Source organism: Schistocerca piceifrons, chromosome 1, assembly GCF_021461385.2.
Source record: "Schistocerca piceifrons isolate TAMUIC-IGC-003096 chromosome 1, iqSchPice1.1, whole genome shotgun sequence".
In the NCBI taxonomy this organism is placed as follows: Eukaryota; Metazoa; Arthropoda; class Insecta; order Orthoptera; family Acrididae; genus Schistocerca; species Schistocerca piceifrons.
The window spans coordinates 235,448,803-235,466,947 of record NC_060138.1 but is presented as its reverse complement, the minus strand read 5'-3'; the positions used below and the strand labels follow the sequence as shown (position 1 = coordinate 235,466,947).

At 41.3% G+C, this 18,145-nt stretch overlaps 1 protein-coding gene across 1 annotated transcript in view; it reads right to left on the bottom strand.

The window, feature by feature from the left end:
• The window catches only part of LOC124803981 (inter-alpha-trypsin inhibitor heavy chain H6-like), a 182,512-nt gene extending 165,431 nt beyond the window's left edge, over positions 1-17,081 (bottom strand). Inside the window, exon 1 of the mRNA XM_047264716.1 lies at positions 16,920-17,081. Within this exon, the coding sequence (XP_047120672.1) occupies positions 16,920-17,021 (102 nt within the window). The 5' untranslated portion in view covers positions 17,022-17,081. The remainder of the gene's footprint in view (positions 1-16,919) is intronic.
• Between the last annotated feature and the right edge of the window lie 1,064 nt (positions 17,082-18,145).

The following is an 18,145-nucleotide window of genomic DNA, read 5'->3' as shown; positions in this document are numbered from 1 at the left end:
ACAGAGTAGGCGGCTGAGCACCGTCTGCAAACATCCGTCCATCTTCGCCTACAATAAAAAAATTCAAATGCCAAGTCTCTGCGAGAGAGTTAATGACGACACTGTTTTGGGATATGAAAGTTCCACTGTTGATTCATTACACCCCCAAAGGAAAACAATGGGTAGTGTCAAGCACTTCGCGGTACTGCGAGATCTGGAACCCAAAACGAAAACGAAAATGAGAGAGATATTTTCAAAATGCTTCCCTCAAACCTCTGGAGAAACAATGCTATCCATTAAAAATTTTGTCTTAGAGCTGCTGGAGTACCCGATTTACAGTCCTCACATAGTTCTAAGTGATTTTCACCTTCCTGGTTTCATGAAGGAACATCTGCATGGGTAAAAGTTATCACCAGACGACGAAGTCGTGGAGACGATGGAAGAGTGTATGCGGATTACACCACAAAACTCCATCCAGGACAAAACAAGAAAGTTCGTCGAGCGGTGGACCAAGAGCGTAGACGCTGAGGAAGATCATGTAGACTAATGACAGAAAGAAGATAAGGATTTCTGGTCCAATGGGTATAGGGTAATAACAACAGCAGCAGAACATGGTAAAGCGAGAGTAGGATTCATTATGAATAAGAAGGTAGGGCAGAGAGTGTGTTACTGTGAGTAGTTCCGTGATTAAGGTTGTTCTTGTCAGAATCGACAGCAAACCAATGCCGACAACGATAGTTCAGGTATACATGCCGACGTCGCAAGCTAAAGATGAAAATAAAGAGAAAGTATATGAGGATATTGAAAGGTTAATACAGTATCTAAAGCTGGATGAAAATCTAATATACGTGGGGGACTGAAATGCAGTTGTAGAAGAAGGAGTAGAAGAAAAGGTTACAGTAGATTATGGGGTTTGGACAGGAATCAGAGGAGAAAGACTAAACGGGGGTTCTGTAATAAGTTTCAGCTATTAATAGTGAACGTTCAAGAAACACAAGAGGAGGAGGTACACTTGGAAAAGGCCGGGTGATACGGAAAGATTTCAGTTAGATTACAACATGGGCAGACAGATACCGGATACTGAATTGTAATGCGTACGCAGGAGCATATATAGATTCAGATTAAAATGTAGTCGTGATTAAGAGTAGGCTGAAGCTTAAGAGATTAGTCAGGAAGAATCAATACTCAAAGTAGTTGCATACAGGCTACTGAGGAATGACGAGATTCGCTTGAAGGTCTCTAAGGCTGTAGATAAAACAATAAAGATAGCGCAGTAGGTAGTACCGTTGAAGAGGAATGGACATCTCTAAAAAGGGAAATCACAGAAGATGGATAGAAAAACATATGTACAGAGGAGGGAACTGCGACGAAACCATGGGTAACAAGAAATATTCCAGTTGATCTATAAATGAAGAAAATACACAAATATTCAGGTAAATTCAGTAACACAGAATTACGAGTCACTGAGGAAGGAAATAAATAGGAAGTGCAGGGAAGCCAAGGCGAAATGGCTGCATGAAAAATTTGAAGAAATCGAAAAGAAATGACTGTGGGACGCACTGACTCAGCATACAGAAAGTCCAAACAACCTTCGGTGACACAAAAAGCAAAGGTGGTAACATGAAGAGTGCACTGGCAAAACGGGCATTTCTGGCCAAGAGAAGTATTTTAGTATTGAACGTAGGCCTTAATATGAGGAAGAATTTCTGAGAATGTACGTATGGAGCACAGTATTGCTGGTAGTGAAACATGGACTGTGGGGAAACCGGTACAGAATAAAAATCGAAGCATTTGAGATGTGATGCTACAGACGAATGTTGAAAGTTAGGTGGACTGATAAGGTAAGAAACAAAGGTAAGAATGCGAGGGGAAAGGAATAAGTGGAAAACACTGATAAGGAGAAGGGACAGGATGATAGGGCATCTGTTAAGACATGAGGGAATGACATCCTAGATACTAGAGGGAGCTGTACCGGGTAAAAACTGAATAGTAAGACAGAGACTGGAATACACTGAGCAAAAAATTAAGGATGTGGGTTGCAAGTGCTACTCTGAGGTGAAGAGGTTGGCACAGGAGAGAAGTTGTTGGCGGGCTGCATCAAAGCTGTCAGAAAATTAATGACTCAAAAAAAAAAAAAGTTACTTACAATGTTGTCTTCCCGATAAAAAGTTTCTCACTTAAAAAATCCTTTGAATTTTAACTTACCCTCACGTATCTAAACTGAAAACGTAGTCCGCATACAGAACTTTAACACGTCTTTGCAGACTATCACTTGATGGAAATTATGTTCGATATCTTGAGTTGTAGGTTACGTAAATTGCCTGGAATGTTTAAGTTTCTAGGTATACCCTGCACATAAACTACATCAGTTTTTAAACTAGTTTGTTGGCAAGGGGAGACTCCAGTATCAGCACCGTTTGACAACTGTAGTTTACTTTATTACCTACTGTAGAATTCAGAGATCAAAATATTGTACGAGTCTCAATGTAACTCGAGCTGTCATGTCACATTTGGGCACGAATTTGTATCACAGCCTAAATTCAGTGTTCCTGCACAATTGTTCTTGTGGTGGACCTCAGCCCGAAGAGGGGTTTGATGCAGTTTTCCAAGATAGTCTATCGCGGGCAGGCGTCTTCATTTCTGCATAATATCTGTAACCTACAGAAGTTTGAAGCCGCTCATTGCAAGCACGCCGCGGTCTTCGTCTATAGTTTCTAACCTCTACACCCTTCCCATACTTCATTCCAAACTGACGATTCCTTACTATCTCCGGATGTGTCCTCTCTAAAGGTCCGTTCTTCTAGTCTAGTTGGGCCATAAATATCTCTCATCACCAGTGCGATTCAGTACCTTCTGATTAGCTATTCGTCTTCTTCTATTGCTGTCTTCGTTGTCAGTTACATATCTTGATTTATCTGCCAGATGTACTTAATTGTTGAAATAACATGTAACGTCTTTTGCTGCTGTTCCTCGTGCGTCCTTTCCAGGCATCTTTCATTCTGTTAGTTTCAAAATAAATGCGAAATACCTGTATAGGTGTCCAACCGATCCGTTCCTCGATTCAAATGGTTCAAATGGCTCTGAGCACTATGGGACTCAACTGCTGAGGTCATTAGTTCCCTAGAACTTAGAACTAGTTAAACCTAACTAACCTAAGGACATCACAAACATCCATTCCCGAGGCAGGATTCGAACCTGCGGCCGTAGCGGTCTTGCGGTTCCAGACTGCAGCGCCTTTAACCGCACGGCCACTTCGGCCGGCTTCCTCCATTCCTTGATAGTCCTCCTGTAACGATCTTTTCCCTCGTATTCTGTGAAAGTCTTCTCTTCTCCAACACAATGTCTTAAAAGTTTGTAGTCTTCTCCGTTCTTGCTGCACTGCTGTCCATATCTCCGAGTCATATAGAACAACGCTCCACACGAAAGATTTTACATATGTTTTCCTGTTGCTTAAACTAATATATTTCGATGTTAGCAGCTTCTTCTTATTATTGGATGTTGTTTTAGATTTGTAACTCTATGTTTAATCTCGTGGCATTAATGTATCATCCACTGTCATTTCACTACACAGGTACTTAACGATGGTAATTTGCTTCAGATTCTTTCCATTCCTACATAGGTCTGCTGCTATTGGCACTTTACTACATATCAGCATTTAGGTTTTTCTACTCATTTATTTTCATATTATAAGTTTCCGAGAATGCTTTGTTCATGACTTCTATAGCCTTTGGGAAATTCGGATAACACAGATGTATCACCTACAAATATAAGCATTTTTATGTATCTCCATTTACAGTTACTCCTTCAACATACTTGTATGTGTCACTACATTCGCTTGTTGTATCTTTAGTTCATGTATTGAACGGGACACATTTATTTAATCCTGAAAGTTTTGTGTCATTGTCTTTTATTTTTGCAACTGCAGACTGGTTCCTGTAACGCTACGTTGCCGTATTATTTTCTTGCGTAACTGACGTGACTCACTGCACATTAAAGTTTCCAGCACTTTAGACCAGTGTACTATGTCGAAAGTCTTTTCGGAGTATTTTTTCGCGCCGTATTGTTAAAGTAATTATTTACTTTTTGGATTTTGATTGATATGCTGTTCCTATTCGTCGTTATCTCGGAGCCATGGAGACTTAGTGCACGATATTCACACCCGTTTGAGCCGCGCGGGATTAGCCGAGCGGTCTGGGGCGCTGCAGTCATCGACTGTGCGGCTGGTCCCGGCGGAGGTTCGAGTCCTCCCTCGGGCATGGGTATATGAGTTTGTCCTTAGGATAATTTAGGTTAAGTAGTGTGTAAGCTTAGGGACTAATGACCTCAGCAGTTAAGTCCCATAAGATTTCACACACATTTGAACATTTGAACACACCCATTTGACGTTGTTTTCTTAAACACTGGTACAAGATCTGACCTTTGGAAATCTCTAGGAAAATCTCCTTTTTCATGCATCTTATTGCTGATCTCATAAAAAAAACTTTTTTGTTTTCTCATATAGAGCTTGGAGTATTTCTTCAGTTATTGAGTCCCATAGTGCTCAGAGCCATTTGAACCATTTTTCAGTTATTGAATTATAATAAGGTCCCTCTTTTGCTTTTTATCCTTTAACTACTTTATCGAATTACCTCTAAGTATTTTAGGCCCATGTTCATCCAGTGAAACACCTTGCCTTTTTCATTAACTTAACCTTTGACCCAGGTCTGTAGCATAACTTCGTTATTTACTCCTTCTAGTGCCCTCATAAGTCATAAATCTCCGTGATATACATTCCAACTTTCCTTTTGATCACAGCTCCTTGGGCCTTAGCTTGAAACATTGTGCCTTGCCAAGCTGGTGGCACTATCTCCCTTCGCGCTCTCTCTCTCTCTCTCTCTCTCTCTCTCTCTCTCTCTCTCTCTCTCTATTTTTTTTTATTTATTTTTTTTTTTTTACAACTCACTCTCCATACTTTCTTTCAATTTTAGTACATTCTTCCACACTTCAGACTTCTTAAGCTAATCTTCAGTATTCTTCTGTAGGTCCAAATTCCAAAACCTTGTGTGGAAAGCTAATCATCCTAGTTCCAGTTTCGTACAAGTCTTGCCTTCACAAAAGATTGTATTCCATGTTAACAATTTTCTCTTTTTCAGAAACGCAGTTTTTATGTTTCCAGTCTGCATTTAATATCTTCTCTTCACACTTGTACGATACGTAAAAGTAATTAATCAATCTATAAAAATGATGAATTACAGTAAACAGTGTCTGGAATGTGGATGGAGTTTCAGTTGTATGTCTCCATTCCGCTAAGAGCATAATTGCCCCTCATATAATTGGCGGCATGATTTACATTTGACGACTTGCAAGAAGTTCTTAATGCAGAGCGAAGGCCTGCACTTACAGCACTAAGTCATTTTTATTACAGGGTAAAGGACACCTTAGTACATCTTCGCCGTACCCTTTCGTAAATGTCATATAGATGCAGGCGGTGCGGACAGAGTATCACGCGACCGAGGCTGGTCCAACGCTGCATTGCTCATCTCCAAGCGGGGATTCCCATCGTTCTGATAACCTTGAGTATCTCGAATAGCTGACGAAATAGCGTGTTTGGGAAACTTTACGGTACTTTTGCTTACGCTGTGGACGGCAAATGTGGCTGTTTGCCAGACGAACTCGGCAGGGTCCAGTAGTGCGTACAGCTGCCTTTTCTGCTGGATGCTTTCAGTATTTTGTAGGAGTATCCTTAGTGCTATATCTGCACTATAGTTAACAGTCCACTGAAACGAGTAGTACATTATATGACAAAAGTATCCGGACACCGTTTAATGCAGAACATTACATGTCGCGAGAGGAGGAGCCGCTAGTACAAAAGGAGGCGAGAAGTATTGACTTGTCAGTGCAGAAGCAGCAACGTCTGAATAGGCCAGTCACGACAACTCAGTGGCTTCGAACGCTGGCTACTCATTGGATGTAATCCGAGTAATATAGCCATGAAGGATATTTAAACTCGTCTAAAGTTCCCCAAGGCAATTGTTGGTGGCGTGATTGTGAAGTGGAAACGAGAAGCAACAACAATACCTAAAGCCAAAAACAGACAGACATCTTCTACTGCCGGCCGTGGTGGCCGAGCGGTTCTAGGCGCTACAGTCTGGAACCGCGCGACCGATACGGTCACAGTTTCGAATCCTGCCTCGGGCATGGATGTGTATGATGTCATTAGGTTAGTTAGGTTTAAGTAGTTCTAAGTTCTAGGGGACTGATGACCTGAGCCGTTAAGTCCCATAGTGCTCAGAGCCATTTGAACCAGCCATCATCACCTCGAACACCTTCTGTAAATGGACGTTCATGCCACATTTTTGACTTTCATTGACCCTCAAAGACCTTGCTGTCACACATCATTGGTTTCGTCTGAATAGCCGCTATCAGAAAATAAGTACCATTCTGTAGCATCCCATTTAAAAAGCAAAATTGACCTTCTTGTCTCCGACGCGACCCCACCTAGAAACAAAAAACCAACGTTATATTATGGCCCCCGTTGTCGCCCGCAACATTTGTCCCACACATTTTTCAGCTACTATCATACTTTCGGAGTTGTTCTAGGTGGAAGTAACTAGTGACTCACCCTCTATATGTCCAATAATAGGTTTTCAGATTCTTGTGATCGGATACTATGTCGCTGGCTCACCCACCACGATACAGCAACGTTTAGCGATGCTGCCTCTCAAGGCCTTTTGTTTTGTCTCTCTGGCTTCCTTCTTTGAGATCCATCGCTACTGCCGAACGAGATGATAGCAAGCGGATCACAAGTCGGCTGATAGCTTGCTCCGGTGACCTCAGCTATAGTGGGACAACGAATTACGAAAACCTGTTCTGAATGAAGAAAACTTTTCTTGCCATTAAGAGTTAATTTCAGCGCGCTTCGTGGTTCAGACATAAGGTACTAATGTGCAGTACAGTTTGGAGACAATGACTGTATTAGCATTGATTGCTATATCAACATTGATTAGTTCATCACTTTCAGTGAAAGTTGTCCGGGCATCTCCCAGTTACCACGTGAAGCAGTTGTCATCAAATATCCATCGTCACTTCGACGATTTCTTACTTGATCACCATCATTAAGAATGTGCACTTGCTGTATGTGAAATAGGTACAAGTTTTCCGCATGTAACGATCACCATACGCGAGTTTGTGGGGTACTGGTACGTGCAGAAAGTCGCCGTGTGCTGACAGTAGGGCTACGCAGCATCATTTCAACAATGTGTTGCTGTTCCTGCACAGGTTGTCGATTTACATGTTCAGAAGATAAATGGGAACTTGGAAGAATACATATTTCACTCAAAGTGCTGCAAACTGAGGTAAACTATTTACGATCAGGAAATCGACGTATCGGAAAGTCGACAACAGCAGGAGCACTACCTTGCAGAAGCCGTAAATAATCACATTATATACATATTCTTCATTAGCGTGGGTGTGCGGCATTTTAGTCGGCCAGTGTATGAACACAGTTAACTGATACTTCTCTATGATACGCTCTCAGCCCCTCGCACCACTTCACTGACAACACACCATGGACAACTGCGCTTTCGTCGGGCTATTTTAATGACAGAAAGATATTTCGAGCAATGAATGGTAACCATTAGGAATAGGGCATGTGTCGATATGAGGGTTTTTTTTTTTTTTTTGCTTTAAATGAGCGTTTGTGTCACATCCCTGAACACTGACATTCGTCTTGGTACATCCTGTATAGAAAATTATATTAATGGGCAACAAGCAAATACCTGTGAAGTGACGAAACATTTAAACAAGAGCGGCTACATTAAGCATTAACATAATCAACGAAAAACAATGGGAAGAACATTATAAAAAGTTGTAGGCTGACCAAAACATAATGAAACAAGCATAAACGTATGAAGATGTAAAATGGGATAGATGTACTAGTATTAGCTGAAGCAGGAAGAAGCTTTAAAAGCAATTAAAACAGAAATGTATCTGGTATAGATGGCATTAACGGTGAGTTGTTAAAAATGCAACGGAATTCTCCTTCAATCAACGTTTAATGTTGGGAGAAAACGTGAATCCGGAAATCTGGCCAAATGCTGTTCGTGTATCAACTTTTAAGAAAGGAGGTAAAAAAATAGCAATAATTATATCGGAATAACTGTTTTATCAGCTGAGTATAAAAGCTCTTAGGCTATGGTCAACAGCCGAAAAGATTTCAACTGAAGGCCAGAGTGGATTCATATTTGGATGAACAACAATCTATGTCTAATTTATTCACGCAATTTTATCGTTTGTGGAACTGGTTTGAGACCCTGGCTGTTACACAAAATAAATTATTGATGGTGTACACCAACTAGCCACTAACTGGTTTTAGGTTACTTTATTCAAATTTTGTACAGTTCATCATCAGACGGTTTTTTCATTGCTTTCATCAATACAGATTATACACTGACTTCCTGTGAGTTCCCCTATGATAAACAACAATTTACAAATTTCAAACGTGTGACCGAATTGGTTGCGCCGAATATTTGTGTTAAAATACAGCTTACATCAAATGTCTGTCTTGCGCACTTGTTTTAGCAGTTTCCTTACAATGAATTATGAGTACATTCTCAAGCATGTTTGTGACTGTGAAATACAAATAACCTTCACAATGTATTTCATTGCAGCTTTAAAAATGCATACATCCTTGAGAATCTATTTCATTGCAAGACAACTGCTAAAACAAATACGCCAAATGAACATTTCACGTAAGTTGCATTCCGACACGTATATATATAGCAACCATTTTCCTTCCACTTTCGTGTTTTGTAAATTATTGTTAAATTATTTCCACCCCCCCCCCCCCCCCTCGCCTCAGCGAGACAGATCGCCGTAGCGTAGGTGCAACCACAACGGAGGGGTATCTGTTGACAGGCCAGACAAACGTGTGGTTCCTGAAAAGGGGCAGCAGCCTTTTCAGTAGTTGCAGGGGCAACAGTCTGGATGATTGACTGATCTGGCCTTGTAAAGCTAACCAAAACGACCTTACTGTGCTGGTACTAGGAACGGCTGAAAGCAAGGGGAAACTACAGCCGAAATTTTTCCTGACGGCATGCAGCTTTACTGTATGGTTAAATGATGATGACGTCCTCTTGGGTAAAATATTCCGGAGGTAAAATAGTCCCCCATTTGGACCTCTGGGCGGGGACTACTCAAGAGGACATCATTATCAGGAAAAAGAAAACTGGCGTTCTACGGATCGGAGCGTGGAATGTCAGATCCCTTAATCGGGCAGATGGGTTAGAAGATTTAAAAAGGGAAATGGATAGGTTAAAGTTAGATACAGTGGGAATTAGTGAAGTTCGGTGGCAGGAGGAACAAAACTTTTGGTCAGGTAAATGCAGGGTTATAAATACAAAAGCAAATAGGGGTAAAGCAGGAGTAGGTTTCATAATGAATAAAAAAAATAGTAATGCGGGTAAGATACTACACACAGCATCATGAACGCATTATTGTGGCCAAGGTAGACACGAAACCCACGTCTACTACAGTAGTACAAGTTTATATGCCAACTAGCTCTGTGAATGACGAAGAGATTCATGAAATGTATGATCACATAAAAGAAATTATTCTGATAGTGAAGGGAGACGAAAATTTAATAGTCATGGGTGATTGGAATTCGACAGTCGGAAAATGGAAGAGAATGAAACGTAGTTGGTGAATATGGATTCGGAGTAAGAAATGAAAGAGGAAGCCGCCTGGTAGAATTTTGCACAGAGCATAACATAATCATAGCTAACACTTGGTTCAAGAATCATAAAAGAAGGTTGTTTAAGGTTGTATACATGGAAGAAACCTGGAGATACTGGAAGGTGTCAGACAGATTATATAATGGTAAGACAGAGATTTAGGAACCAGGTTTTAAATTGTAAGACATTTCCAGGGACAGATGTGGACTCTGACCACAATGCATTGGTTATAAACTGTAGATTAAAACTTAAGAAACTGCGAAAAAGTGGGAATTTAAGGAGATGGGACCTGGATAAACCGACTAAACCAGAGGTTGTACAGTGTTTCAGGGAGAGCATAAGAGAACGATTGACAGGAATGAGGGGAAGAAATACAGTAGAAGAAGAATGGGTAGCTTTGAGGGATGAAGTACTGACTGCAGCAGAGGATCAAGTAGGTAAAAAGATGAGGGCTAATAGAAATCCTTGGGTAACAGAAGAAATATTGAATTTAATTGATAAAAGGATAAAATACACAAATGCAGTAAATGAAGCAGGCAAAAAGGAATAAAAACGTCTCAAAAATGATATCGAGAGGAAGTGCAAAATGGCTAAGCAGGAATGGCTAGGGGACAAATGTGAGGATGTAGAGGCATATATCACTAGGGGTAAGATAGATATTGCCTACAGGAAAATTAAAGCGACCTTTGGAGAAAAGAGAACCACTTGTATGAATACCAAGAGCTCAGATGGAAACTGAGTTCTAAGCAAAGAGGGGAAAGCAGAAAGGTGGAAGGAGTACATAGAGGGCCTATACAAAGGCGATGAAGTAGAGGACAATATTATGGAAATGGAAGAGGATGTAGATGAAGATAAAATGGGAGATATGACACTGCGTGAAGAGTTTGACAGAGCACTGGAAGACCTGAGTCGAAACAAGGCCCCGGGAGTAGACAACATTCCATTAGAACTACTGGCAGCCTCGGGAGAGCCAGCCCTGACAAGATGTATGAAACAGGCGAAATACCCTCAGACCTCAAGAAGAATATTATAATTCCAATCCTAAAGAAAGCAGGTGTTAACAGATGTGAAAATTACCGAACTATCAATTTAATAAGCCACGGCTGCATAATACTAACACGAATTCTTAACAGACGAATGGAAAAACTGGTAGAAGCCGACCTCGGGGAATATCAGTTTGGATTCCGTAAAAATATTGCAACACGTGAGGCAATACTGATCCTACGACCTATGTTAGAAGATATATTATGGAAAGGCAAACCTAGTTTTCTAGCATTTGTAGACTTAGGGAAAACTTTTGACAATGTTGACTGGAATACACTCTTTCGAATTCTGAAGGTGGCAGGTGTAAAATACAGGGAGCGAAAGGCTATTTACAATTTGTACAAAAGCCAGAAGGTAGTTGTAAGAGTCGAGGGACATAAAAGGGATGCAGTGGTTGGGAAGGGAGTGAGACAGGATTGGAGCTTATCCCCAACGTTATTCAATCTGTATATTGAGCAAGCAGTAAAGGAAAGAAAAGAAAGATCCGGAGTAGGAATTAAAATCCATGGAGAAGAAATAAAAACTTTGAGGTTCGCCGATGACATCGTAATTCTGTCAGAGACAGCAAAGGACCTAGGAGAGCAGTTGAATGGAATGGACAGTTCCTTGAAAGGAGGATATAAGATGAACATCAACAAAACCAGAACGAGAGTGTAGTCATATTAAGTCGGATGATGCTGAGGAAATTAGATTAGGAAATGAGACACTTAAAGGAGTAAAGGAGTTTGGGAAGCAAAATAACTGATGATGGGCGAAGTAGAGAGGATATAAAATGTAGACTGGCAATGGCAAGGAAAGCGTTTCTGAAGAAGAGAAATTTGTTATCATCGAGTATAAATTTAAGTGTCAGGAAATCGTTTGTGAAAGTATTAGCATGAAGTGTAGCCATGTATGGAAGTGAAACATGGACGATAAATAGTTTGGACAAGAAGAGAATAGAAGCTTTAGAAATGTGGTGCTACAGAAGAATGCAGATTAGATGGGTAGATCACATAACTAATGAGGAGGTATTCACTAGAATTGGGGAGAAATTTGTCCAAAAAATGGTTCTGAGCACTATGGGACTTAACTTCTGAGGTCATCAGTCCCCTAGAACTTAGAACTACTTATACCTAACTAACCTATGGACATCACACACATACATGCCCGAGGCAGAATTCGAACCTGCGACCGTACCGTTCGCGCGGTTCCAGACTGAAGAGCCTAGAACAGCTCGGCCATCCCGGCCGGTGAGAAAGTTATGGCACAACTTGACTAGAAGAAGGGATCGGTTGGTAGGACATGTTCTGAGGCATCAAGGGATCAGCAATTTAGTACTGGAGGGCAGCTTGGAGGTTACAAATCGTAGAGGGAGACCAAAAGGTGAATACACTAAGCAGATTCAGAAGGATGTAGGTTGCAGTAGGTACTGGGAGCTGAAGAAGCTTGCACAGGATAGAGTAGCAAGGAAAGCTGCATCAAACCAGTCTCAGGACTGAAGACCACAACAACAACAAATTATTGTTTGTCCTAGGACAACGCACAGGAAACCAATGTATAATCTGTATTGATGGAAGCATGAAAAAACAATTCGATGATTAATTGAAAAAATTCGAAACCGCTGTCGGTACTTTTTGAATAAAGTATCCCAAAATCAATTTGTAGCTGCTTGCTGTACTCCATCAACAATTTATATGATAGGATAAAGTATTTATTTTGAAGTCATTGATAAATAAAAGAATGGAAGTTAATGGTGAGGCACACATCGCTTTTATCGACTAGGCAGATTAAACAGGACGACACTCTCGGTAATACCATAAGAAAATTGAGTCTCGCTACACTTGATACGTACCATAAAAAGCTCATATAATGAATCTAAATTTTTGATAGAACGTGGGACGAAATACGAAGTAATGGTATTACGACTAACAAATGAGTTAAACAAGGCTGCAGCCTATCTCCATTATCATTCAATTTATATATAAATGACGCAGTTAAAATATGATCTGGGAAACAAAAAAGAACAAAGGAATAACACCAGTTAAGGACCGTTGTACAGGAACATTAATATATGCTGAGAACAAGACTATAATAACCTCTTCAGAAAGATAATTAGAAAGAAATATTTTTAAATTATAGAAGGTTGAACAAAATTGTAATTCCATAATATCCACAGAAAAGACAAAGTTAATGGCATTCCGAGGTAAACGACAGGTGTGATGAAAAGTAGTAACACAACACATGATAATTGAGCAGTCATGTCATTTTGACTATCTGGGCTGCGACATTTCTCTTGAGTAAGACAACGACATACAGGATAAAATAGTAATATTTCAGGTTGTCTGTGGAACAATAACAAGAACATTCAACAGCAAAACAACTAAAGTAAGCCAACTGAAATTCTATAAAAAACCATCTGCTCCTTTGCCATTTTACAGTCTGAGGCTTGGATAGCAAACAAGGCAAACACAAATCGAATAGTGACGTCAGAAATGAAATTCCTCAGATAAATAATTTAAACTAGGAGACAGAGTAAGAAATGAAGATGTTATAAATGAGCTTAACATATCTGCAATAACAGAAAGAAATCGACAAATAGTAGAAATGGAAAGAACATTAAAGAGAAATCAATAAGACAGACAACCTACAGTAGCCTAGCAATATATACCCAAAGGAATAAGGCATGTGGGTCGGCCTAGGAAACTATAGAGCTAAGAAGCTGAAGCCGGAACACGTTTGTCAAACCAAACCCATGAATATAGATGATGGTGATTATGGTCTTCTGCTTCAGTTGCTGGAAGATATCCCCCTGCACAAAAGGTAACCCGTGTGTTACGAACAAAACTGCTGCGTTGCCCATAACAAAGTAATAATTACAGATCTTAACAGATAATTGGAGGTCGTTGGATTGGTCGATTTGGAAACATAAATTCATTTCCGTGTTCAACAGACTAGGCATCTCTACAACTTTATCTTTGGGAAAAACGCACGTCTTTATAGTAACATGACCAGACGAGATCTGCCAGGCTTTCTCGATGTGGTTGATTAATACCGGGGTGTTCTGCCGAGTTGCTCCCATTTTACACATAAAATGAAAACAATTCGACAGAACACCCTAGTGAACACTATAAAGTCCAGACGAAATTCTGTGGTTATTACTGTCTGTCTGGAATCGCTTTTTATCATGTATCAGAGCTCCAGGTCAACATTTTGAGCACTTGCTATGTCATTCACAATGATAAACCCGTGAACCGTGCCTGAGTTAAGAGTTTTATCACATGTGATACAGTACGGTAGGCGTTGTAAGGCGTTGAGCGTTAGTTTAGCACCAACAGGTGAGCCAAAAATGCACCGAATCAGCATTCCGAGATGACGACCTCAGGTTTGGTATCTTGAGCGATCTGGGTATCATTTTTACATGGTTTCAAAACTGAACTCAAAGGATATTATAACAGGAGATCTAGACTAATGACATACACGTGTTTCGCCCTTTTAGATCTCAGATGTGCATTCAGCTTAGGAAACAAATTGCAGATCGACAAACAGCAAAGGTTCATGAGTTTTGGACTTCGCACAGAACGCAATATACGTTTGTGGAAATGTAAATTCTAAGCAGTACTGTCTTAAAATTCTTTATCGGACGGCGTGATACAGTGTGAGATTATCGAGGTACAGCCTGAACGTGTAACTGATGTGAAGTCATCATACAACTGTCATTCAAGGAATATTGAGGACCTTCAGCCCAGTTGTCAATCGTGTGATTATTGCCAGAATATGTTTCAGGACAACATTCCACCCATTTTCAAGTATTAAAAACAAGGAAAACAGATAAAACGATGTCCCTTATATCGTCAAATATATAAGGATTACGGGCGTCCTGAGTTCTAACCTACCTTAAGAAATTTTATACCATTAGGCCTCCTCACAACTTAAAAATAAGTTGCACCCGTGCATTGTCAACTCAAATCATAAAATATAAAACATCACAAGCCGATGCATCCACCGTTCCCGAGGTACAGTTGCAAACTGAAAGCCACTGCCATCGCCTATCAACGGTGATATTTACTTAATACCCAAATCTCAGCACCGACGATAGTACTGTCTGTCATAAAATCTTTGAGAAAAGCCTATCTGGACCTAGTCCACTGTAATTTAACACTACATCTACCCTACAATCTAAACGGAAATAGCATGAGGAAATCCTGTGTCACTAGGTAAAATACCTTGACGGCTGCATCTTAAGGAGGACATCGCAGAAAGTGTGACCAGAAATATCCTTTAGACACTTCCGATCTCTCATTTAAAACGCCGACGCACTTCTCTTTCAACGCGGATAAATCTCTATCTCCTCTAAATCCGATATAAACCACCTTGTTTCTTCAACAACCTCACGTTTTTTGTTATACCTTCCAACGAATGCTGCTCATTTTTTAGATGCTATTGCTACAGCTGACGAGCCATTCTCTTCCTTATTATGCTCATTAAATCTAACTGTAAAATTCCGTCCCGTCTGCCCCACGTATCTCGCTCCGCAATCCTGATATTTTACTTCATACACTCCCGATTTCCTCAGCCAGTTCTCATCTGTGACGATCTTATGCCTGGCCAGTCAGTTTCTCAACAGTCGCAGTTCCACTCGCCCGTACACATCTCCGCAGCCATCGTTCACATTATGGCCCGTGGCGCATCACACTTGCTTCAGCGCCGGTTTTGGAGAGAGCCATTTTGCCACGCACGGTATACTTTAAGCACTGCAAGTGAGCAGCTAATAAACTTCGCTGTATCGAAAATGTTTCTACCCTTAGATCGAAAGCTACTGATAATGCCGTCTGGGACGTTAGATAAAACGTTGCGTTTCCGCATGCACAAAGTCTGCACTTTTTTCCACGTCCCCGTCCCGCTCCTCCACCCTTCCCCCCCCCCCCTCCCCCCCTCTCACCTGCCGCCCCCCACAAGCTACCCACTCGACAAACCTTACGTACCAGCCAGTGCTAGCACTGCCGCCTGCCGTCTGTGAGTAGTTATTGCACTTTGATGTCGAACATAGGCTGTGGTCATCTTAATGTGAATGGGCCGTTTATAAGCTTTCAGCAGCATATGCTTGCCAAGACCATTCAGCCAACTCTAATCACAAATGGTTCAAATGGCTCTGAGCATTATGCGACTTAACTTCTGAGGTCATCAGTCGCCTAGAACTTAGAACTAATGAAACCTAACTAACCTAATGACATCACACACATCCATGCCCGAGGCAGGATTCGAAACCGCGACCTTAGCGGTCGTGCGGTTCCAGACAGTAGCGCCTAGAACCGCTCGGCCACTCCGGCCGGCATTTAGAGAAGCTTCAAGGCTAGAAAATCGTAGCCAAATTCAAGAAAACATGGAGAGGGTTGTCGCTTTGTGCAGAGATTACTATTTGGCCCTATACATAAACCGATTTAATGGGATGCGCACAAATAGACGGAAAGACCATTTCTTGTTTGATTACACAACACCCAAATGATTACTCGAAATCGTTACACCCATGAAATATCTGGGAATGTGCGTTCGGAGAGATTTAAAGTGAAACAACCTCATAAAACTAAGCGTAGGAAAGCCAGATGCCACACAGATTCATTGGAAGAGTCCGTAGAAAGTGTAGACGACAAACTAAGGAGGTACCTTCCAAAACTGTCACTGAGCGATACGTTTCCTACTTAAGATAGCTACAGGAAACTTACTAGGAAATTTAAAGGAGTGAGGAGCGATTCGTCACGGTTTCGCTTAGCAAGCGCGAAAGCGTCTCGGAGATGATCGTCCAACTCCAGTGAAACACGCTTCAAGGGGTGGCGCCGTGTATCACATTATGGTGTACTGTAAAAATTCTCATACCGTGTCTCCAGAGAAGAATCAGCCTGTGTAACGCTTGCTCCTACGTATATCGTGCGAAAAGACCATGGAGGCGAAACTAGATTCGAGCTCACACCAGTCCCTTCCGTGCATTATTCGCGACTTGAACAGGAAAGGAAGAAGTGAGAGTGGTGTGAGAAGTACTCTCCACCACACACCTCACCGTGGCTTTCAGAGTACAAATATGGATTTAGATGTACATAACAACAAAATAATTTCCTCGAATAATTCTGTTAAGATGAAGATTCAGCATTTGAAAACAATTGCAACTGCAACTGAATCTAGATTACGAATGGAGTGACTGATAAGCGAGATAACCTGAGCAGAGACGGCGACCAGCAGCACCGCCGCCGACACCACGACCGCCCTGAAGTCCATCGCCAGCTGCAACTGCGGCTGCAGGCCGTGCCGCCGTCCCATTACCAGCCAGCCGCCCAAACCCTGTGACGTCAGCAGGCGACCTTTGACCCGCAGCGCTGGTCGCCGCCTCCGCGACTGGCAGCCTGCTCCCTTTACTCGATACCGCCCGTCTCTTTCCATTAGTGCAAACAACGCCAGCCTGACTCACTATTGATAATATCGACTTCGCTGCGACAACTCACCTACCAGCCTTCGCAAAGTTCTTTTTCTTTTGAATAATATCGGTTATTCCAACCGAAAGCTGAGTCCCGACACCCTGTCAGACCATGAACTCATCCCATATACCTATCCTTCTTTCTAATCATTATATAATTACCACACTATTCCAAATGAATGCTCAAACCCGCCCTTTGGTTCCCCAGCTGTCACCCAACTCATCTCTCAACATCTACATCGCACGTGTCAATTCCTGTCTATACAGACATGTCACCTCCTTCTCCGAATCACATTCCTCCAAAACTTCTCGCATCACACAATTCCTAGCCAACGTTACTGAGAGCCCTAACAACATTGTCCTGATTGTGAAAAGATTTTATATCACATCACCATCATGTTTCTGTAAACATCATATTCTAGTTAATTCGTTACATGTTCCATAGATCACTTCAACTATTATTTTATCGAAATGATGTGAAATGAGTCAGTTTACAGGTTAAAAAATGGTTCAAATGGTTCTGAGCACTATGGGACTTTAACATCTGAGGTCATCAGTCCCCTAGAACTTAGAACTTCTTAAACCTAACTAACCTAAGGACATCACACACATCCATGCCCGAGGCAGGATTCGAACCTGCGACCGTAGCAGTCGCGCGGTTCCGGACTGAAGCGTCTAGAACCGCTCGGCCACCGCGGACGGCCAGTTTACAGGATATTTACACAAGATTAGTGTTAACATTCGTCGATGGAATAGAAGAAGCTGTACAAGAGAACTGATTTTAGGTTAGATTTAAACATTGCTTTATTACCTGTCAGGCAGTTTATGTTATTGGGAAAATGTTCAAAAATTTTTGTTACTGCATATTGGTTACTTTATTGAGCCACTGGCAGCTTTAAAAATCGATAATAAAGAAAATTTTTGTGTATAGTGTTGTAGATATGGACGTTGCCGTTCTTGTCAAACTACA